This window comes from Rhinatrema bivittatum, chromosome 15 (assembly GCF_901001135.1).
Source record: "Rhinatrema bivittatum chromosome 15, aRhiBiv1.1, whole genome shotgun sequence".
Taxonomy (NCBI): domain Eukaryota; kingdom Metazoa; phylum Chordata; class Amphibia; order Gymnophiona; family Rhinatrematidae; genus Rhinatrema; species Rhinatrema bivittatum.
In genome coordinates this window covers 2,863,062-2,887,274 of record NC_042629.1, presented here as the reverse complement: position 1 = coordinate 2,887,274, position 24,213 = coordinate 2,863,062, and the positions used below count along the sequence as shown (strand labels likewise).

Below are 24,213 nucleotides of genomic sequence, written 5' to 3'. Positions count from 1 at the left end.
CCGCCACTTAGCTATGCGCTGTCGCTGCGCCAAACAAAACCGACAAACCTGACTAACGGACAACACTGAGCAACAAAGACCAGAAGGTAAGCAACCACTTGTTCCAGTCAAAAGAGCAATTCCCAGCACAAACAACCTGACCAGGACAGGACCGCAGGTTATGCCTCTCAATCTGCTAGAGTCAGAGAAAATACTGTAGGATCGCAGGTGGTACACCGGTATATCTAGGGGGTGTCTTCAGTTTTCTCTCTGACTCCATCTGCTGGAGGGGAGGCATAACCCAGCTGTCTGGACTGATCCTGGTACGTACAGGGAACCAGCTGTGTATGGGCAAGCATCTGATCATGCTCAGCAGCACATATACTAGACCAAGAATTTGACTTGAGCTAACGTATAAATCTGAAAATATCCAGTTTTATTGAAAGCCATTTTGGACATTAATTCTTATTCACTAACAAAAATGTTAAACATACTGATTAAGAAAAGTTATACAAATGCATTTACTGTTGAGTCCTTGTGATAGCATCAGTTTATTAACAATGATCTCACATCATCTGTGCGCCGATACTATCAGTATGTATGTTAAATTGCATGTAATCTAGTTTTCATCTTGAATTTAATGTCAGGTATTTATTTACACTCCTGGGGTAATACTATGCAACTGAGCAATGCAGAATTTGTGTAGAATTCCTCCAAAGCACAGAATTTACCTATTTGAAGAATTTATTCTGGGAGATGGAGAGAGAAGGAAGCACCAAAGTGGGATGCTCATGAAAGGAGGACGATCTGCCATTGCTCCATTTTCTTCCTGCAGTTCTAGGCTCTGAGTGTGAGAAACATGGTGCCTGAACTCCTGTGCTGTTCTCGTAAGACTCTGAGAACAGTACAGGAGTTCAGCCACAGTGCCTCAGTCAGATGAGGAGCCACAGAGAACTGCTTCGGCTTATAGGTGGATGGATGGACCGCAGGTATGCATGGTGGCGCCTCTCTGCCCCCTAAAAGCTGGGAATAAGCCAGAGTAGGAAGGGAGCCTGCTTGTGGGAGGGGGATGGGGCATTTCCTTTTGCCTATTCAGAGCTTTGTGCATGCTCTGTCTGGAGCTTGTTCAGGCCCCCAATGTGTAATCCAGGCAATGTCTGAAAGCAGCGCTGTGCAGGAAAAGGACTTGTTGGGTCACTGGTGAGAAAAGTGAGTGAGAGAAACTGGTGGTTTACAGGTACTGGTGCTGATTCTGTCAGGTCACACTGAGGTGCCAACTTGGAACTTTTTTGAACTTGCTTCCTTTTCCCCATTGCAGCAGGATTGGAAGGTCTCACCCTTCAATTATGACGGCATTTTTTAAATAACTTTGGAAATTGCCTTCCTTATATATTCAGTTTAGATCAAAGTTTTATACAATATGAATGATTTTGGAGTACACATCATTATTTATTTTATTACAGCATGTAAAAATTAAAGAAAAGTGTGTGGGAGTAAATGAAACCTTTTGAAGCTGCGATATAATTTAATCCTAAAATGAAGTATCAGTTAATTAGCTGCTGGATTCAAATTGGCTTTGCATTAATAAAAGCCCACTAAAGCTTGCTGCTCAAACAGTTTAAATCCATATTTTAATAAAATTAATACCCCTGGCATCATGTTTTATCGGTTAAGTGTTCTTGCCATAGCACCAGATGCTCTCATTTTTGGTTTGGGTATTACTGCAGCATTACAGATGAAAGCTTTAGCAAATGTATTTCCCTAGCTATGTATAGCCCTAAATTTTATCTCTGTACATTCCATGGGATTGCATGCTTTGGAGGTATATTGCCTGTGGCTGCAGGTAATATCACTTAAATTAAACTTTTTATCCAATCACTTTAGTAAACTGAGGACCCAAGTAAACAAAGAAATTTCACCAAAGAAAAAAGTTAACAGTAGTGAGGTTCTGAATGCAGATGTTCCTAGTTCTTAGTCTCCAATTATAGGATCTATCTTGCCATTAATCTAATGGAATGTTAATGCTGTCCAATAAGCCATATTCCGTGGACTTTGAACATGTTAACATATCATGCTTCCAGCAGTGGTACAGAAAATGTTACCTCACAATATGACCAGGTGTAAAATTTATCTTCTTAATTGTATATTTTGCCACATCGATGTTTAAGCATAGAATTGCTTTATTATAACGGCTCATATTCTGATGAGCTTCTAAACCAACAATACAGTAACAACTATTTTAGACGACATTTTTATTTAAAAATTGCATTGATCAATAGATTTGATTTCTTCAAAAGGGATAGTTCCTCCTTCTGTCTCCTGTTCAAATGAAATAAACTTAGAAGTCCCATAGGGAAGAGGGGCAGACTCTGGGGTAGATCGCATTAATTAGTGAAGTTCATGTGCACTGACGATTCCCAAAGGAGCACAATGCCACACTTTTCATTTCCTCCCATCTGCTTTTCTATGGAATGCAATTCCTTTTCAGAAAAAAGTCTCACGACATAGTGGGCATGTTGATTTGTTGCTAGATGTAAACCACTTGTACTAGGAAAAAAAATATATAAAAAAACAGCTGAAATACAATATAATGGACACTAAACATCAATGCTGTTCAACAAAAAAGTTATTCAGTCAATTTTACTGCTATAAAGAGGGCCATGTATGATTTTTTTTACCTGTTGGTGCTAAGAGAATGTGGCTCTCAGAGAACGAGTCTGATCTCTGGAGGCTAGAGTGGCAGACGTGGAGGAGCCTAGGCAGACAGAGGTGACCTTCAAGGACAGGGTAGTCAAGTCCCCAACTCCAGCACTGGTGAGCTTTGGATGAGAAAGGTCACTCTGGTGTAGCAGGAAGTGAACTTGTAGCAAGGACCTGCTCTCCATAGAAACGACAGAAAAGGACCAAATGGTCCATCCAGTCTGCCCAGCAAGCTTATGGTAGTATCTATCACACCATATGAGTATCTACTGTGCTATACAAGTCCCCCTTTACTTATCAGTTTCCCAGACCGTCAAAGCCAGGGCCCTTGTTGGTTGCTGTTTGAGTCCAATTCCCATTACCTCTTGCTGTTGAAGCAGACAGTAATGTTGGAGTTGCATCAAAAGTATCAGGCTTATTGGTTAATGATAGTAATAGCCATATCACCAAGTTACCCCCATTTTTATTTGTTTTACCAGGCTGTAAAATTCCATGTCCTTTTTGGTTGCTGTCTGAATCTAATTCCCCCTTTCCCCCTGCCGTTGAAGCAGAGAGCAATGATGGAGTTGCATCAACAGTATGAAGGCTTATTGGTTTAGGGTAGTAACCTCCATACCAACAAGTTACCCCATTCACTCTTTTCTTCATTCTTATCCTCTAGCCTTTAGGGATTCACAGTGTTTGTCCCATGCCTCTTTGCAATTTTTTACTGTTTTTGCCTTCCTCTAGAAGGGCGTTCCAGGCATCCACCACCCTCTCCGTGCAGAAATATTTCCTGACATTGATTCTGAAACTTCCTCCCTGGAGCTTCATTTTGTAACCCCTAGTTCTACTGATTTCTTTCTAATGAAAAGGGTTTTTTTTTGTTGATTGTGCATCATTAAAACCTTTCAGGTATCTGAAGGTTTGTATCATATCTCCCCTGCACCTCCTCTTCTCCAGGGAATACATGTTTAGGTCCTTCAAACTCTCCTCATAAGTCTTTTGATGGAGACCACCCACAATTCTGGTCACCTTTCTCTGTACCACCTCCATCTTGTCTCTGTCTTTTTTGAGATGCAGTCTCCACAACTGAACACAGTACTCCAGGTGAGGTCTCGCCTCCTTTTTCTTAGTGGTTATTTCTCTCTCTATGCAGCCCAAGATTATTCTGGATTTAGCTATCGCCTTGTCACATTGCTTTGCCATCTTCAGATCACTAGACACTATCACCCCAAGGTCTCTCTCTTGCTCCATGCACAACAACCCTTTATCACCCATCACATACAGCTCTTTTGGATTACTACACCCCAGATGCATGACATAAGAACATGCCATACTGGGTCAGACCAAGGGTCCATCAAGCCCAGCATCCTGTTTCCAACAGTGGCCAATCCAGGCCATAAGAACCTGGCAAGTACCCAAAATCTAAGTCTATTCCATGTTACTATTGCTAGTAATAGCAGTGGTTATTATCTAAGTCAACTTAATTAATAGCAGGTAATGGACTTTTCCTCCAAGAATTTATCCAATCCTTTTTTAAACACAGCTATACTAACCACATCCTCTGGCAACAAATTAAAGAGTTTAATTGTGCGTTGAGTAAAAAAGAACTTTCGCCGATTAGTTTTAAAGGTGCCACATGCTAACTTCATGGAGTGCCCCCTAGTCTATTATCCGAAAGAGTAAATAACCGATTCAAATCTACTCGTTCTAGACCTCTCATGATTTTAAACACCTCTATCATATCCCCCCCCTCAGCCGTCTCTTCTCCAAGCTGAAAAGTCCTAACCTCTTTAGTCTTTCCTCATAGGGGAGCTGTTCCATTCCCTTTATCATTTTGGTCGCCCTTCTCTGTACCTTCTCCATCGCAATTATATCTTTTTTGAGATGCGGCAACCAGAATTGTACACAGTATTCAAGGTGCGGTCTCACCATGGAGCGATACAGAGGCATTATGACATTTTCCTTTTTATTCACCATTCCCTTTCTAATAATTCCCAACATTCTGTTTGCTTTTTTGACTGCCGCAGCACACTGAACCGACAATTTCAATGTGTTATCCATTATGATGCCTAGATCTCTTTCTTGGTTGTAGCCTTAGGTTGTAGGTTAGGTTGTATGGAACCTAACATTGTGTAACTATAGCATGGGTTATTTTTCACTATATGCATCACCTTGCACTTATCCACATTAAATTTCATCTGCCATTTTGATGCCCAATTTTCCAGTGTCACAAAGTCTTCCTGCAATTTATCACAATCTGCTTGTGATTTAACTACTCTGAACAATTTTGTATCATCTGCAAATTTGATTATCTCACTCGTCATATTTCTTTCCAGATCATTTATAAATATATTGAAAAGTAAGGGTCCCAAAACAGATCCCGAGGCACTCCACTGCTCACTCTCTTCCACTGAGAAAATTGTCCATTTAATCCTACTCTCTGTTTCCTGTCTTTTAGCCAGTTTGCAATCCACGAAACGACATCGCCACCTATCCCATGACTTTTTACTTTTCCTAGAAGCCTCTCATGAGGAACTTTGTCAAATGCCTTCTGAAAATCCAAGTATAACTACATCTACCGGTTCACCTTTGTCCACATGTTTATTAACTCCTTCAAAAAAGTGAAGCAGATTTGTGAGGCAAGACTTGCCTTGGGTAAAGCCATGCTGACTTTGTTCCATTAAACCATGTCTTTCTAAATGTTCTGTGATTTTGATGTTTAGAACACTTTCCACTATTTTTCCTGGCACTGAAGTCAGGCTAACCGGTCTGTAGTTTCCCGGATTGCCCCGGAGTCCTTTTTAAATATTGGGGTTACATTAGCTATCCTCCAGTCTTAAGGTACAATGGATGATTTTAATGATAGGTTACAAATTTTTACTAATAGGTCTGAAATTTCATTTTTTAATTCCTTCAGAACTCTGGGGTGTATACCATCCGGTCGAGGTGATTTACTACTCTTCAGTTTGTCAATCAGGTCTACCACATCTTCTAGGTTCACCGTGATTTGATTCAGTCCATCTGAATCATTACCCATGAAAACCTTCTCCAGTACGGGTACCTCCCCAACATCCTCTTCAGTAAACACTGAAGCAAAGAAATCATTTAATCTTTCTGCGATGGCCTTATCTTCTCTAAGTGCCCCTTTAACCCCTCAATCATCTAACGATCCAACTGACTCCCTCACAGGCTTTCTGCTTCGGATATATTTTAAAAAGTTTTTACTGTGAGTTTTTGCCTCTACGGCCAACTTCTTTTCAAATTCTCTCTTAGCCTTTCTTATCAATGTTTTACATTTAACTTGCCAACGTTTATGCATTATCCTATTTTCTTCTGTTGGATCCTTCTTCCAATTTTTGAATGAAGATCTTTTGGCTAAAATAGCTTCTTTCACCTCCCCTTTTAACCATGCCGGTAATCGTTTCTAACAATTTTTCTCATTTTCTCAAAGTTTCCCTTTTGAAAGTTTAGCACTAGAGCCGTGGGTTTGCATACTGTTCCTCTTCCAGTCATTAATTCAAATTTGATCATATTATGATCACTATTGCCAAGCTGCCCCACCAGCGTTACCTCTCTCACCAAGTCCAGTGCTCCACTGAGAATTAGATATAAAATTGCTCCCTCTCTCGTCGGTTCCTGAACCAATTGCTCCATAAAGCTATCCTTTATTCCATCCAGGAACGTTATCTCTCTAGCGTGTCCCAATGATACATTTATCCAGTCAATATTGGGGTAATTGTAGTCTCCCATTATTACCGCACTACCAATTTGGTTAGCTTCCCTAATTTCTCTTAACATTTCACTGTCCGTTTCACCATCTTGACCAGGTGGACAATAGTATACTCCTATCACTATAGTCTTCCCCGACACACAAGGGATTTCTACCCATAAAGATTCAATTTTGCATTTAGTCTCATGCAGGATGTTTATCTTGTTGGACTCTATGCCATCCCGGATATAAAGCGCCACACCGCCTCCCGGGTGCTCCTCTCTGTCATTGTGATATAATTTGTACCCCGGTATAGCACTGTCCCATTGGTTATCCTCCTTCCACCATGTCTCTGAGATGCCAGTTAAGTCTATGTCATCATTCACTGCTATATATTCTAATTCTCCCATCTTACTTTAGACTTCTGCCATTAGCATACAAACATTTCAAAGTTTGTTTTTTGTTTGTATTTTCATTCTGCTTTTTAATTGATAGGGATAAGTTAGAATTTTTTAGCTCAGGTGAGTTTTTAGTTAGAGGCACTTGGACTACTTTTCTTATTATTGGAACCTCACTGTCGGAATACCCTAATTCTAATGCATCATTAGTATCCTTTGAAGATATCCCTCTCTGAACCATGCGCTGCGGAGTGACTGTCGGCTTTCCCCTTTGTTCTAGTTTAAAAGCTGCTCTATCTCCTTTTTAAAGGTTAGTGCCAGCAGTCTGGTTCCACCCTGGTTAAGGTGGAGTCCATCCCTTTGGAAGAGACTCCCCCTTCCCCAAAAGGTTCCCCAGTTCCTAACAAAACTGAATCCCTCTTCCTTGCACCATCGTCTCATCCACACATTGAGACTCCGGAGCTCTGCCTGCTTCTGGTGACCTGCGCGTGGAACAGGGAGCATTTCAGAGAATGCTACTTTGGAGGTTCTGGATTTAAGCTTTCTACCTAAGAGCCTAAATTTGGCTTCCAGAACCTCCCTCCCACATTTTCCTATGTCGTTGGTGCCCACATGTACTACGACAGCCTGCTCCTCCCCAGCACTGTCTAAAATCCTATCTAGGTGACATGTGAGGTCCGCCACCTTCGCACCAGGTAGGCATGCTACCAGGTGATCCTCACGCCCACCAGCCACCCAGCTATCTACATTCCTAATAATCGAATCACCAACTATGACGGCCGACCTAACCCTTCCCTCCTGGGCAATAGGCCTTGGGGAGATATCCTCAGTGCGAAAGGGGGGAAGGTTCTAGAAGCCAAATTTAGGCTTTATGTAGAAAGCTGAAATACTGAACCTCCAGGGTAGTATTCCATGAAATGCTCCCTGTTCAGGTCCCTAGGGGCAGGCAGAGCTCCAAAGTCTCAATGCATGGATCAGATGATAGTGCAGGGAAGAGGGATTCAGTTTTAAAAGGAACTGGCCAATCTTTTGGGGAAGGGGGGGGGGGGGGTTTCTGAAAGGAAAAGGCTCCACCTTGATCAGGGTGGAACCAGGCTGCTAGCACTTACCTTTAAAAAGCAGCTTTTAAACTAGAACAAAGGGCAAAGCCGATAGTTGCTCAGCAGTGCATTGTTCAGAGGGAGGTAGCTTCAAAGAATACTAATGAAACAGGAGAGTTAGGACATCCCAATAGAGTGGTTCCATTAAAGTAGTTCATGTTCCTATAAGTAAAGAATCACCTGAGCTAAAAGATTCCAAACTATCCCTGTCAACTGAAAAGTTGTTAATACAAACAAAAAAAAACTTTAAAATGCCTAAATGCTAATGTCAGAAGTCTTAGAAGTAAGATGGAAGAGTTAGCATGAATGAAGAGGTAGACATAATTGGCATCTCAGATCTGGTAGGAGGAAAACCAATGAGACAGTGCTATATCAGGGTACAAATTACACCGCAATGATAGGGTGGATCAACTTGGGGATGCGGTGGCAGTTTATGTTTGGGATGGCATAGAGTCCAACAGGATAAAAATCCTGCAAGAGACTAAATGCACAGCAGAATCTTTATTAGTAGAAAACCCAAGTGTATTTTGGAAGAGTATAGTGATAGGAGTATACTACCATCCACCTGGCCAAAACAATAAGACGGACAATGAAAAGCTAAGAGAAATAAGGGAAGCTAACCTATTTGGCAATGCAGTAACATTGAGAGATTTCAGTTACCCCAATTGTTGACTAGCTAAATGTAACATTGGGACATGCTAGAGAGGTAAAATTCCTGGATGGAATAAATGACTGCTTCATTGAGCAATTGGTTCAGGAATCAAAAACAGAGGGAGCTATTTTAGATCTAATTCTTAGTGGAACACAGGATTTTGTGAGAGAAGTAACGGTGATGGAGCCGCTTGGCAATAATGATCACAACATGACCAAATTTGACTTAATGACTGGAAGGGGCACAATAAGAAAATGTACAGCTCTAGCACTAAACTTTCAAATGGGAGACTTCGATAAAATAATGAACATTGTTAGAAAAAACTGAAAGGTTCTGCTACAAAGCTTGAGTACAACAGGGATAGACATAGTATTTTTAAACAATCTTAGAAGCATAATTCAAATGTATTCCATGCACTAAGAAAAGTGGAAGACTGCCAACTTGTTAAAAGATTAAGTGAAAGATACTACTTTAGCCAAAAAAAACTTTTCAAAAATTGGAAGAAGGATCTATCTAAAGAAAATAGGAAAAAGCATAAGCATTGGCAAGTTAAATGTAAAACATTGATAAGACAGGCTAAGAGACAATTTGAAATGAAGTGGGCATAGAGGCAAAAACTCATAAGAAAAATGTTTTAAACTATATCCAAAACAGAAAGCCTGCAAGGGAGTTGGTTGGACTGTTAGATGATCAAGGGGTTACAGGTGCACTCAGGGAAGTTAAGGCCATTGCAGAAAGATTAAATAATTTCTTTGCTTCATTGTTTACAAATGAAGATGTTCTGGATATACCTGTTCCAGAGACTTGTTTTCCAGGGTGATGATTCAGAACTGAACCTAATCACAGTGAACCTGTAAGATGTAGAATGCCAGATTGACAAACTGAAGAGTAGCAAATCTCCAGGGTTCTGAAAGAACTCAAAAATGAAATTTCAGATTTATTACTTAGTAATTTGTAACCTATCATTAAAATGTGGAGATTACTTACCTGATAATCTCGTTTTCCTTAGTGTAGACAGATGGACTCAGAACAAATGGGTATAGTGTACTCGTGCTAGCAGTTGGAGACGGATCTGACGTCAGCACGGGTACATATACCCCCACAGGAAGTGAAGCTCTTCAGTAATCTTCCTTGCAAAAGCTGTTATGGATAGACGTGTGCTGACAATCAATGAAATAGTGTAAAACAGGATTCCCCTGACCGATTGATAGTAGCTGGAGACCGCCAGCATTCCCAACCGGAAGGCGTCGACACCTGGTAGAGTGGACGCACTCATGTAAGAAGTGAGAAGGATTACCTTGAATTGGTGAAACCCCTGTATACAGGCAGCTGGGTGGGATGCTGAGTCCATCTGTCTACACTAAGAAAAACAAGATTATCAGGTAAGTAATCTCCACATTTCCAATATCACCCCTCTACCAGAGGGGTGCCACAAGGTTCATCCCTTTCACCCACCCTATTTAATGTATACCTCCTACCACTTTGTCAACTACTCACAAAACTAAGCCTTAAACACTTCCTCTTCGCTGACGACGTACAGATTGTGATCCCTATAAAAGATTCAATCTCGTCAACAATGGAATATTGGGAGAGTTGCTTATTAGAAATCAAACAACTCCTCACCAGCCTAAACCTGGTCCTTAATGCGTCGAAAACGGAATATCTCCTTATAGCACCTGAAAACATCACACTCTCAAAGCCACCTACCCTCCTACAAACCACCCACGTAAGAGATCTAGGAGCCATCTTAGATAACCGTCTTAACCTCAAACCATTCATTAACCGAACTACCAGAGACTGCTTCCACAAATTACATATTCTGAAAAGAATAAAGCCACTTTTCCACGCGCAGGACTTTAGATCAATCCTGCAAGCAATAATCTTCTCCAAACTAGATTATTGCAATTCTCTACTACTAGGCCTCCCAGCCTCCTACACCAAGCCCTTACAAATGGTACAGAACACAGCAGCGAGAATACTTACAAATTCCAGGAAAATCGACCACATCTCCCCCATCCTCAAAGACCTTCATTGGTTACCGATCCACTTCAGAATCATGTACAAAACCATCATGATTATCTACAAGAACATCCATCAACACACTCAACTCGACCTACAAATCCCTTTTAAAAAATACACATCCGCCAGACCCATCAGGGAACACTACAAAGAATCACTACAGGTTCCACATGCCAAAACCTACCAACATAAATCCTACAGTTCAAGAGCTCTATCATCAGCAGGTCCAATCCTTTGGAACTCCATCCCACCGGACTTAAGACAAGAACCTTGCGCCCCAACTTTTAGGAAAAAACTAAAAACTTGGCTTTTTAAAAAAGCCTTCCCAGAACTGGATTAAATTCCCCACCCATCAGCACAAACACAAAGTTAATGAACTATAATAAACCCACTAACTTCACACGCATTCACAGCAACATATTATTATACTTCACAACAGCATCATATTTGGTCATTTTTGCTACACATCTATATTTTTATAATACTATACATATTTATTAATTGATACAGTTGGCTAAAATGTTAATATTCTTTCTTCAATTTCCTCCCCCTTTCAGATCCTAGTTATTTTTCCTTGTTTATTGTAACTGTCTCACATCCTAAATATTGTTACTATATTTGTTAAGTGCATACTATATTTGATGTTAAATTGAGAAATGTTTTTACTATGTTACGCTCTGCCTTTACACACATTGTTAATTGTAAACCAGGTTGATGTGATTCCTATCATGAAACTCGGTATAATAAAAATAATAAATAAATAAATAAATAAATTTCCTGTCGTGTAGCCAGATGGACTCAGAACAAATGGGATGTACATCCAGGCGACAACATCCTAGATTCCGCCCAAGATGCTGCTTGGGCTCTGGTAGAATGAGCCTTGACTTGTAGAGGCGGTGACTTCCCGGCCTCCACATAGGCCGCTCTGATGACTTCTTTAATCCAGCGGGCGATGGTGGGCCGAGAGGCCGCTTCTACTTGTTTCGTCCCGCTGTGAAGGACGAACAGATGGTCAGTCTTTCGTACTGTTTCTGTCATTTCCAGATATCTGGGCAGCAATCTGCCAATGTCGAGATGGTGTAGCAAACGCCCTCCTTCTGAGTTCTTCAGGCCTGCCGTAGTTGGCAAGGATATGGTCTGGTTGAGGTGAAATCGTGAGACTACCTTAGGCAAGGATGGAACTGTGCGAAGATGGATAGCCTCAGGAGTGAGTCTGCGAAAAGGATCCCGGCAAGACAGTGCTTGTAGCTCCGAGATGCGGCGTGCTGAACATACAGCCAGCAAGAACACCATCTTCAAAGTGAGAGAACGTAGAGACAGGCCCCGAAGGCGCCTGAAGGTGGATCCCGCGAGGAAATCCAAAACTAAATTGAGGTTCCACAAAGGCACTGGCCACTTCAGTGGCGGACGAATGTGCTTGACTCCTGTCAGGAAGCGAGAAACATCTGGATGCCTGGCAATGGTCTTGCCATCCCTCCTGGGACCATAGCAAGACAGCGCAGCCACCTGAACCTTGATGGAGCTGAGGGAGAGGCCCTTCTGAAGCCCATCCTGCAGGAAATCCAGAACCATAGGGATGGTAGTCGCATGTGGATTGGTGCCATGAGTATCGCACCAGGCTTCAAACATTCTCCAAATCCTGACGTAGGTGAGGGATGTGGAGAACTTGCGGGCTCGAAGGAGTGTGTCTATCACTGGTTCCGAGTAACCTCTTTTCTTTAGTCGAGCCCTCTCAATGGCCAGACCATAAGAGAGAATTGAGCTGGATCCTCGTGGAGGATGGGACCTTGACGTAGAAGGTCCCGGAGAGGAGGCAGGGGAAGAGGCTCCCCTGCCAGTAGTCATCTCATGTCCGCGTACCAGGGCCTTCTTGGCCAATCTGGTGCCACTAGAAGCACTAGGCCTCGGTGTTGCTGAATCTTGTGGATGATGGCGCCCAGCAGAGGCCACGAAGGAAAGGCGTATAGCAGAGCCCCTGGAGGCCATGGCTGGACCAGGGCATCGATTCCGTGCGAGAATGGGTCGCGCTTGCGGCTGAAGTATCTGGGTACTTGAGCATTGGACTTGTCCGCCAGTAAATCCATGTCCGGAATCCCCCAGTGATCCACAATCATCTGGAAGGCTGTGGGTGACAGCTGCCACTCTCCCGGATTTAGGCTTTCTCTGCTGAGGAAGTCTGCCGTGGTGTTGTCCTTCCCGGCAATGTGGACGGCGGAGATGTCCCGAAGATTCGCCTCTGCCCAAGCCATCAGCGGGGCGATCTCCAGAGATAATTGCTGGCTTCTGTACTCCCAGGTATTCCAGCGACTGGGAAGGCTGTAGGCAACTCTTGCTGAGGTTGATTACCCAGCCCAAGCTTTCCAGAAGGGCGATCACTCTGTCGGTTGTCCGATGGCTCTCTTCTCGGGATTTCGCCCTGATCAGCCAGTCGTCTAGGTAGGGATGGACCAGAATTCCTTCCCGTCTGAGTGCCGCTGCCACCACTACGACCACCTTGGTGAAGGTCCGCGGGGACGTGGCCAACACGAAGGGCAGAGCCCGGAATTGGAAGTGGCGTTCTAGAACCTTGAAGCGTAGGTAGCGCTGATGATCCGGATGGATCGGGATATGCAGGTATGCTTCTGACAAGTCTAAGGCCGTGAGGAATTCTCCTGGCTGTACTGCGGTCTTGACGGAGCGCAGAGTTTCCATGCGAAACCTCGGGACCCTTAAATATCGATTTACTGACTTGAGGTCCAGTATGGGCCGAAAGGTGCCCCCTTTCTTGGGTACCATGAAATAGATGGAATAGTGTCCCGAATTCACTTCCCATGCAGGTACTGGGATGATGGCTTTCAAGGACAGGAGCCTCGCCAGGGTAGCTTCCAATGCTGCCTTCTTGTGTGTGGGACAGGAAGATACCACAAACCTGTCCGGAGGGAGGTGATGAAAGTCCAGATAATACCCCTCTCGGATGATGGCGAGGACCCACTGGTCCGACGTAATCTCGACCCATCTGGGGTAGAAGAGGGTTAACCTGCCCCCTATGGCCCCGTCCTCCAGATGGATCGGCTGAATCTCATTGGGAGGCGCGGCCAAGACCTGAGCCCAAGCCGGCTCCTCTCTTCTGCTGCTTGGGCCGAAAGGACTGGTTCCTGGCCTGAGGACGAGGTGCCTGGTAGCGACCCCTATAGGGATTGAAGCATTGAGAACTTCTGCCTCTGGAGGGCCTTGGAAAGGCGCGCTGGTTCCTTTTGAACCTGTCTTCTCAGAGTCGAGGTATGGGAGAAGCACCCCATGTGCTGGCCAGTTTATCAAGGTCGCTGCCGAACAGGAAGGACCCCTTAAAGGGCATTCTGGTGAGGCGTGTCTTCGAAGGAGCATCAGCAGACCAATTCTGTATCCAGAGCTGCCGCCTGGCAGCCACAGAAGATGAGATCCCCTTAGCTGTTGTACGGACTAGGTCGGAAGCGGCATCCGTGAGGAACGAGAGAGAGGACTCCATGTCCGCTGCCAGAGCATTGTTCCTAACTTGTGACAAACAGGAGCGCGTCACCACTGTGCAGCAGGTTGCGATTCGCAAAGACAGAGCTGCCACCTCAAATATCTGTTTCAGGATGGCGTCCAGTCGCCTGTCATGAGCCTCCTTGAGGGCCGCCCCCCCCCCCATCAACTGGAATGGTAGTGCGCTTGACCACAGCGCTAACTAAGGCATCCACCTGAGGGCATGCCAGCATCTCCTTGATAGCTGGATCCAGGGGGTACATGCCTATCAGGCCCCGCCCCCCTTTGAAGGAGGCCGCTGGTGCAGCCCATTCCAGATCTATCAGTTGCTGTGCAGCTTGCAAGAAGGGAAAATGGCGGGCTGAAGGACGAAGACCTTCCAGCAGAGGGTTCTGTGTAGGTGGCACCGCAGAGCCGGGCCCTGAAATATCCAACTCCGCCAGGCACTGAGAAATTAGGTCGGAGAGATCATCCTTGGGAAAGAACCGCCTCATGGTTCGATATGGCTCCATCCCCGAGGGAAGTTCCCCCTCCTCGGAGGGTTCTGATTCGGTCTCCGAGACATCAGGGTCCGCCTGAACCGGACTGCCCGGAGGCGGGTGCGCTCGCCCACAATAAGGGCGCGAAGGTCCAGGGGCAGGGTCCGCTGGAGCAGCGACAGGAGCAGCAGCCCCTGTAACAGCAGGACCTGGATGGGAAGCAGACTGCATCTGTACAAAGGCATGGATCCCCTTAAAGAGATCCACCCATGAAATGGAGGTGGTCTCAAGTCGCCTAGGTACCAGATCCCCCGGGATTCCCGGCTGTTCGAGACTGCCTGCGAGATCCGGGGTGGCCCCTGGAGAACTATCCACAAACCTCGGTTGAGACTGGTCCTGGCCTGAGGCTCCCACTGCCTCCTCACATTGGGCACAAAGGGAGTCTGGCTCCTCGCTGTGCGTGGCTCCTCGCTGGCATGCTGAACAGAAGCCATGAGCTTTCACACCGGAATCATGAGGCGCCGCCGCCTGGGCCACCGGGGCATTCGATTGGTCCATTGCGCTAAAGTAATATGCGCTTAATACAATAGGCGCTTAATACAATGTGCGCTCAATAATATGCAGTCAGCAATATACGCTAAACAGAATATGCGCTCAAAAATATGCAGGCAGCCATATACGCTAAACAGAATATGCGCTCAATAATATGCGGGCAGCAATATACGCTAAACACCATATGCGCTCAATAATATGCGGTCAGCAATATACACTTAATACCATATGCGCTCAATAATATGCAGTCAGCAATATACATTAAACAGAATATGCGCTCAATAATATGCGGGCAGCAATATACGCCACGCAAAATATGCGCACAATAATATGCAGTCAGCAATATGCGCTCAATACAGGCGCCTATCATGGGCGCTCAATACCTGAACCGGGCCAACAAAATGGCGACCACCGCGGCGTGCCGCATACAGGCCACGCCACCGATCCTCGACTTCGGAGACCAAAAATAAAAGTTGTGCGCCTTACCTGATCCTCGGCGCTTCCCGGCTAGAACCCAGGCGGTCTCCGGCTGCGGGGGAGAGGGGAAGTACCGTCACCACCGCGCTTGAGGAATGCACCCGCTGCCTCCCAGGTCCACGCTGGGACCGAGGCGCCTCTTAGCCCGCAGGCTTGGTCCTTGCCGCGATTCGGTCACAGGACCGAGGCCTAAACCTCCGAGGGAGCACGGAACTCACCCCAGGAAGCTCAACTGGGGGAGGGACCAGTGGTATCACTGCAGGAGCGCGGGGCTCGATGTTCCTGTAACGATTTTAGTAATAAAAGTAGAAAAGTAGATTGGAAGCACGCTCAGCGAGCGTGCAGGCTCTCCAAACTGCTTTGGAGACGGAAATTACTGAAGAGCTTCACTTCCTGTGGGGGTATATGTACCCGTGCTGACGTCAGATCCATCTCCAACTGCTAGCACGAGCACACTATACCCATTTGTTCTGAGTCCATCTGGCTACATGACAGGAAATTGTCCATTGTACCTGAAGACTGGAAGGTGGCCAATGTAACCCTGATAATTAAAAAGTGCTCCAAGGGTGATCTGGAAAACAACAGACCAATGAGCATGATTTCAGTGCCGGAGAAAATTGTGGAAATTATTCTAAAGAACAAAATCACAGAAATTACAGACAAGGTTTAATGAGACACAACGAGCATGGCTTTACCCAAGAGAAGTTCTGCTTCACAAACTTGCTTTTTTTTTTTTTTTTGGAGGAGTTAATAAACATGTGGATAAAGATGAGCCAGTAAATGTAGTGTATTTGGATTTTCAGAAGGCAATTGATAAAGTTTTACATGAGAGGTTTCTATGAAAATTAAAAAGTCATGAGACAGGATACAATGTACTTTATGGATTGCAAACTGGTTACAAAACAGGAAACAGAGTAGGATTAAATGTTCTGTTTTCTCAGTGGAAAGAGGTAAACAGTGGAGTGCCTCAGGGATTTGTACTTGGACTGGTACTTTTCAATATATTTATAAATGATCTGGAAAGGGGAATGATGAGTGAGGTGAGCAAATTTGCAGATGATACAAAATTATTCTGATTAGTTTAATCACATTTATTTATTTATTTATTTATTATTTTTATTATACCGAGTTTCATGATATGAATCACATCAACCCGGTTTACAATTAACAATGTGAATAACTGCAGAGAGTAACATGGTAGAAACATTTCCCAATTCGACATCAAATATAATAAGAAACTTAACAAGGATGTGAGAAAGTTACAAAAAAACAAGGAAAAATAACTAGGATCTGAAAGGGGAGGAAATTAAAGAAAGAATATAAACATTTTAGCCAACTGTATCAATTAATAAATATGTATAAAATTATAAAATATAGATGGGTAGGAAAGATTGACAAAATATGAATTGTTGTGAAGTATAATAATATGTTGTTGTCACTGCGTGTGAAGTTAGTGGGTTTTTGTTACAGTTCACTAACTTTTGTGTTTATGCTGATGGGTGGAGAATTTAATCCAGTTCTGGGAATGCTTTTTTAAAAAGCCAAGTTTTTAGTCTTTTCCTAAAAGTTAGAGCGCATGGTTCTTGTCTTTAAGTCCGGGGGGATGGAGTTCCAAAGGATTGGACCTGCAGATGAGAGAGCTCTTGAACTGTAGGATTTGTGGTGGTAGGTTTTGGCATGTGGAACCTGTAGTGATTCTTTGTAGTGTTCCCTGATGGGTCTGGCAGATGTGTGTTTTTTAAAAGGGATTTGTAGGTCGAGTTGAGTGTGTTGATGGATGTTTTTGTAGATAATCATGATGGTTTTGTACATAATTCTGAAGTGGATCGGTAACCAATGAAGGTCTTTGAGGATGGGGGAGATGTGGTCAATTTTCCTGGAGTTTGTGAGGATTCTGGCTGCAGTGTTCTGTACCATTTGTAGAGGTTTGGTGTAGGAAGCTGGGAGGCCTAGTAGTAAAGAATTGCAATAATCTAGTTTGGAGAAGATTATTGCTTGTAGGATTGATCTAAAGTCATGCGCGTGGAAAAGTGGCTTTATTCTTTTCAGAATATGTAATTTGTGGAAGCAGTCTTTGGTAGTTTTGTTAATGAATGGTTTGAGGCTAAGACGGTTGTCTAAGATGGCTCCTAGATCTCTTACATGTGTGGTTTGTAGAATGGTTGGAGGCTTTGAAAGTGTGTTGTTGTTTTCAGGTGCTATAAGGAGATATTCCGTTTTCGACGCATTAAGGATTAGGTTAAGGCTGTTAAGGAGGTGTTTGATTTCTAATAGGCAACTATCCCAGTATTCCATTGTTATCTTGATAGATTCTTTTATAGGGATCACAATCTGTACGTCGTCAGCGAAGAGGAAGTGTTTCAGTTTTAATTTTGTTAATAGTTGACAAAGAGGTAGCAGGTATACATTGAATAGAGTGGGTGAAAGGGATGAACCTTGTGGCACCCCTCTGGTGGAGGGGTGATATTGTGATTCTGTATTATGAATTTTAACCCTATATCCTCTGTTTTCCAGGAAGGTTTTGAACCATGTTAGTGAAGTATCTGTAACTCCGATATTAGCTAGTTGTTTTAGAAGGAGGTGATGGTTGACGGTGTCAAAGGCCGCCGAGAAGTCGAGGAGGATTAGTAAAAATGCTTTGCCTTTGTCTATTCCGGAGAGGAGGAAGTCTGAGAGTGAAAGAAGTAATGTTTCTGTGCTTGCAGCTTTACGAAAGCCATATTGGTTTGGAGATAGAATTCCGTGATCTTCCAAGTAGTTGGAGAGTTGTGTATTCACCAATTTTTCCATTATTTTGGCTATGAATGGAAGGTTGGAAATAGGGCGGAAGTTATTGGGATCGCTTGGATTTAGATTTGGTTTTTTTAAGAGGGGTTTGATTGAAGCTGTTTTTAGTTCTTCTGGGTAGATACCCTGGGACAGTGAACAGTTTATAATTTCGGCTAGTGATTTTGATATAGTATCAGGAATGAGAAGTAGCATTTTGGAAGGAATTTGATCAAAGGGGTGTGATGAAGGTTTCATTTTCTTCAACACCGATTGTATTTCTGTGACAGTGATGGGTTCGAATGCGTTAAGTTGGATATCTTTGTTAGGGAGAATGTGTGTGAAATCTTGAGAGCTAGTGGTTGGTGGCAATTGATTGATGAGGTCAGAGATTTTTTTGCTGAAATGAAGAGCCAATTCGTCTGCTTTGGTCTGAGAAAGTTCTGGTGGTATATCCGGAGTGATAGGTTTAGTGAGATTAGAGACGAAGGCGAATAAAGCTTTTGAGTCAAAGATGAGGTGATGAACCTGACGGGCATAGAAGTCTCTTTTTGTTTTCTGTATACTGTTTTTGTATTGGTGGAGTGTACGTTTGTAGTCAGAGACTGAGGCCGGTGAGGGGGCTTTGCGCCATTTTCTTTCTTTCTGCCGAAGTAGTTGTCACATGTGGATAGTGATAAATTTCAGGAGGACCTTGCAAGACTGGAAGATTGGGCATCCAAATGGCAGATGAAATTTAACGTGGACAAATGCAAGGTGATGCATATAGGGAAAAAATAACCCATGTTGTAGTTATACAATGTTAGGCTCCATATTAGGAGTTACTACCCAGGAAAAAGGTTTGGTCATCATAATGGTTAATACATCAGTGTGCTGTGGCGATCAAAAAACAAACAATCAGGTCGATACAGTAACGTGCGGTTAAAGATTCCCCGTCTGTAACGTGCTGGGAGCGCACAATACAGACAAGTAAGGCGATCCAGCGATACAGTCTCCAGTTTCACGCGTCCTTAGCGCTTCGTAAAATAGACACATAACCCTTTCCGCACGCAGCATGTATATGATGTGTAAATGAACGAATTAGCTGTATAATGAAGGAATTAGCTATTCCCCTCCGATACTGTAACGGGCGCTGATATTATCTCCTTAGTAACCCGCTGTTTTGCCGCGGCCTTAACGTGTTAGTTTACCGCCTCCCCCTAGTAGGTGTTAGGACTGTGAGTCTAGTAACAAATCCATCGACACCGCTTAAGATACTCAAAAACAATAAAACACAATAAAAAAAAAGCGATACAGAGATGATCGAGAAAATGTAATGCTGTGGGACACATAAAACCTGTCAGAAAAAAAAAATAAAAATTTTTAAATACCTGTCGGAGGGCCGCGTGGGTCAAGGCGGCCGGCGGCGGGAGCCGGGGGGCGGGTGGTCGCGTGTTAAATCTAGGCCGGGTCGCACAGACGCGTATTCATCCAGGCGGAGGAGCCGGCGGCGAAAGCAGCCGGCTCCTCCGCCTGGATGAGTGAATGAATGCGCGCCTGTGCGACCCCTGCGATTCGGCGCTCAAGGCGTGACGTCACGGCATGTGACTGCCTTGAGCACCGAATCGCAGGGGTCGCACAGGCGCGCGTCTGGATGAATGCGCGTCTGTGAGACCCGGCCTAGATTTAACACGCGACCACCCGCCCCCGGCTCCCGCCGCCGGCCGTCTGAAACTAACGTGCGTCCACCCGCCCCCGCCGCCGCCGCCTGGAACAGGCGCCCACCCGCCCGCGGCCTAGATTTAACACGCGACCACCCGCCCCCCGGATCCCGCCGCCCGCCGGCCGCCTGGACCCACGCGGCCCTCCGACAGGTATTTAAAAATTTTGTTTTTTACACTTCCTGGTGCCTGTCATTTCAAATGACATTTGAAATGACAGGTACCAGCGCACCCAGGTTACTGTATAGGCGCTGTATTAAGTGCCTATACAGTAAAATGGGTTGCGCGGGCATAACCCTTCCCTAACGCTTCACAGCCGCGGCATGCATTTGCATGCAATTAGAAGAGAGTATCAGGCGCTAGGTCAAGAGAACTGTGCGTGCGGGGAGGAAGGGTGCGCCTGACACTGCCGCACTGTTTCTACCGCGGCCTTACAGTATCGAGCCGATAGTTAGGAATTATTAGGAAGAGAATGGTGAATAAAATGAAGAATGTCAATGTCTGGTATCGCTCCATGGTGAGAGTGCACCTTGAGTAGTGTGTTCAATTCTGGTTGCTGCATCTCAAAAAAAGATATGAATGCATAAGAGACAGTACAGAGAAGGGTGACCAAAAGGCATGGAAATGGCTCGAGGTTAAGGCTGAGGGGAAATATGGTAGAGATCTACAAAATCATCAGAGGACTAGAATGGGTAAATTTGAATCAGTTATTTACTCACTGGAGTCTTCCTATAATCCAGTGGTTCCCAACCCTGTCCTGGGAACCCCCCAGCCAGTCGGGTTTTCAGGATATCCACACTGAATATGCATGAAAGAAAATTTGCATGCACTGCCTCCAAAACGTGCATATTCATTGTAGATATCCTGAAAACCCGACTGGCTGGGGGGTCCCCAGGACAGGGTTGGGAACCACTGCTATAATCGGACCAATATGGTATACTAAAGCAGTACAATGAAAAGTACACGCGTGCTCTTCTGTATACTCTGAATATCTTTTTAAGAGTTTGAAAACACCCTGAACAATGGCCATGTTATATTTTACAACAGTAGATATTTGGGAGAGGCCACTATTTGTATCCTGGAGAATAAAAGTGGTAGGGTTGGCTCAACCCCTATATTTATTGTATAAAAACAGCCTCCATTCCTGATAAAACTGAACTGAAGATCTGTGTGTGCATACCACAGATCAGTCCAGACTCCTGGGTTTACCTCCCCTCCAGCAGATGGAGACAGTTTTACTGCCACTGCCACAAGATGAGGTGCCACCTCCAGTCGCTCAGTATTAATCTGTACCCAAGCCGAAAAAAAGAGAATTAAGTAAACTATGCATACTCCCCCCAAACAAGCAGGGGGAAGAGGATAACCATTCAACAACAAAACGCCCGTACATGTGTGGGATCAACAAAATCTGTGCTCTTCAGAGAACATACAGCAAAGACAGACAGACAAGATCGAGCGGACTCTCCCACTACCCTTTATTAATCAAGGGCGGGACTCTGGACTGACCTGCAGTAATACAGGAACGAAAATTACATAGAAACATAGAAATGACGGCAGAAGAAGACCAAACGACCCATCCAGTCTGCCCAGCAAGCTTTTGCTCTTGATTTTTTTCTCATACTTATCTGTTACTCTTGGCCCTTAGTAACCTTTTGGTTCTATTTCCCTTCCACCCCTGCCATTAATGTAGAGAGCAGTGTTGGAACTGCATCTAAGTGAAATAGCTAGCTTAATTGGTTGGGGTAGTAACTGCCGCAATAAGCAAGCTACTCCCACACTTATTTGTTTACCCAGCCTGTGCAATTCAGTCCTTGTTGGTTGTTGTCTGAATATAAATCATATTTCTTTCATTCCCCCTGCCGTTGAAGCACAGAGCTATGCATTGAAAGTTGAAGTATCAGGCTTATTTGATTTGGGGTAGTAACCGCCGTAATAATCAAGCTACTCCTTGCTTTTTTTGAATGCAAATCCTTTTTTCCACATTTCCTCTTGCAGTTGAAGCATAGAGCAATGTTGGAGTCGCATTAACCGTGTGTATGTTTATTGAAGAAGGGTATTATCTCCAGGTAGTAGCCGTCATTCCCGCAAGCCACCCTTCTCTTCATTTATATCCTCTAGACTTTATGGATCCACAGTGTTTATCCCACGCCCATTTGAAGTTCTTCACAGTTCTGGTCTTCACCACTTCCTCCGGAAGGGTGTTCCAGGCATCCACCACCCTCTCCGTGAAGAAATACTTCCAGACATTGGTTCTGAGTCTTCCTCCCTGGAGCTTCAAATCGTGACCCCTGGTTCTGCTGATTTTTTTCCCAACGGAAAAGGTTTGTCGTTGACTTTGGATCATTAAAACCTTTCAAGTATCTGAAAGTCTTAGCAGTAAAGAATTAGCAGTAAAGAACCAATTTTCCTTTCCCTGTGTGTGCCCAGATCAGTCCAGATTCCTGGGATGTACCAAAGCTTCCGTAAGTAGGGTGGGACTGGGAGAGTCCCATTCGCAGCACATTCACACCAAACTTTCCAGCCCCTGGGGCCTGGACATACAAATGATATTGTCTGGCAAAAATGTGCAATGACTTTCAAGTAGTTGTTCTATAAATCTCCTGAGAAGAGACTGACACTTGGCCCAAGAAGCTGCCTGAGAACGAGTAGATGCACTCACAGACCCTCTGGGATTGGGCGACCCTGACAAATATATGCTGAGTTAATAGTCTCTTTCAACCACCTCGCAATAGTCGCTTTCAAAACTTTATGCCCTTTCTTAGCACCACTCCACAACACAAAAAGGTGGTCTGACATGTGGAAACTATTTGTAACCTCCAGATTGGGTACAGATTAATACTGAGGGACTGGAGGTGGCACCTCATCTTGTGGCAGTGGCAGTAAACCTGTCTCCATCTGCTGGAGGGGAGGTAAACCCAGGAGTCTGGACTGATCTGTGGTATGCACACACAGATCTTGACTTCTAGATGCCATAGCTCTCTAGAATGTGGCACTCCCGGATCTAAGTCGGAGAAAGATGGAAGTTCCATGCACTGATTAACGTGGAAGGAAGACACCACCTTGGGTAAAAAGAAAGATACCATCCGCAAGGAGACCCCTTTGTCCGAGATTCGCAAAAAGGACTCCCTGCAAGAAAGAGCTTGGAGCTCAGAAATTCTATGCATCAAACAGATAGCCACCAAAAAGACCACTTTCAAAATCAGATCGTTCATAGTTGTGCACGGCAGAGGTTCGAAAGGAGGCGCACATAGGCTTCTTAAGAACAACCCAGCGCCACCACCTGAACCTTAAGAGAATTAAAGGACAGCACTTTTGACATCCCATCTTGAAGGAAGGCCAAAATATGTCCCACAGACGCTTGCCTAGGGTCCACCCGCTGACTGGAAAACCAGGAATCAAACACTCTCCACCCACACCCTCGCATAGGCCAGGAATAACCTTTTTCTTTCAGCTGCTGCCTCTCAAAAGCCAACCGCTAGACAGAATGGGCCTGATCTAAACAAACGGGTCTCTGATGCAGTAGGTTCAGAAGATGGACAAGCTGCAGGGGGCTGTCCACCGCCAGGTTGATCAAGTCTGTAAACCATGGACATTGCAGGTACTCTGGCACCAATAGAATCACTGGACCTGGATGGATTTCTATTCTCCGAAGAATCTTGCCCACCAAAGGCCAGGGAGGGAACACGTACAACAGGATGTCTGTTGGCCAAGGTAGAACTAAGGCATCTACTCCTTCTGCTCCTCTATCTCGTCGTCAACTGAAGAAAGGTGGGGCCTTGGCATTTCAGAAGATCGCCATCAAGTCCATGCATAGAGTCCCCCACCGACGCACGAGGGACATCGCTTCCTTGGACAGTTCCTATTCCACGGGGTCCAGCTGCTGGCGATTCAGGAAATCCGCTTGCATGTTGTCTGAGTCCGCTATGTACAAGGCAGTCAAACACTCCAGATGCTGTTCTGCCCAATCCACCAGAAGTCAAGCCTCCTGTGCCACCCTGGTGATTGTCGCATTGTCCGAAAAGTTCCTCACACACTGTCCCCTCACCAAGGGGAGAAGCGCTAGTAGGGCCAGATGCACCGCCCTGGTCCCTAGATGACTGATTGACCAGGAAGCTTCCTCCGGAGACCAGCAGCCTTGCACAGACTGACGTTGCCATATCGCACCCCAGCTGAAGAGACTGGAATCGGTAGTAACGACCGTTCAGATCGGAATA

General features: G+C 44.7%; 1 protein-coding gene across 1 annotated transcript in view; it reads right to left on the bottom strand.

The window, feature by feature from the left end:
• Positions 1-394: 394 nt before the first annotated feature.
• LTN1 (listerin E3 ubiquitin protein ligase 1) overlaps positions 395-24,213 on the bottom strand; it is a 745,678-nt gene continuing 721,859 nt past the window's right edge. The window contains exon 28 of the mRNA XM_029579179.1: positions 395-2,526. Coding sequence (XP_029435039.1) covers positions 2,464-2,526 — 63 coding nt within the window. The 3' untranslated portion in view covers positions 395-2,463. The remainder of the gene's footprint in view (positions 2,527-24,213) is intronic.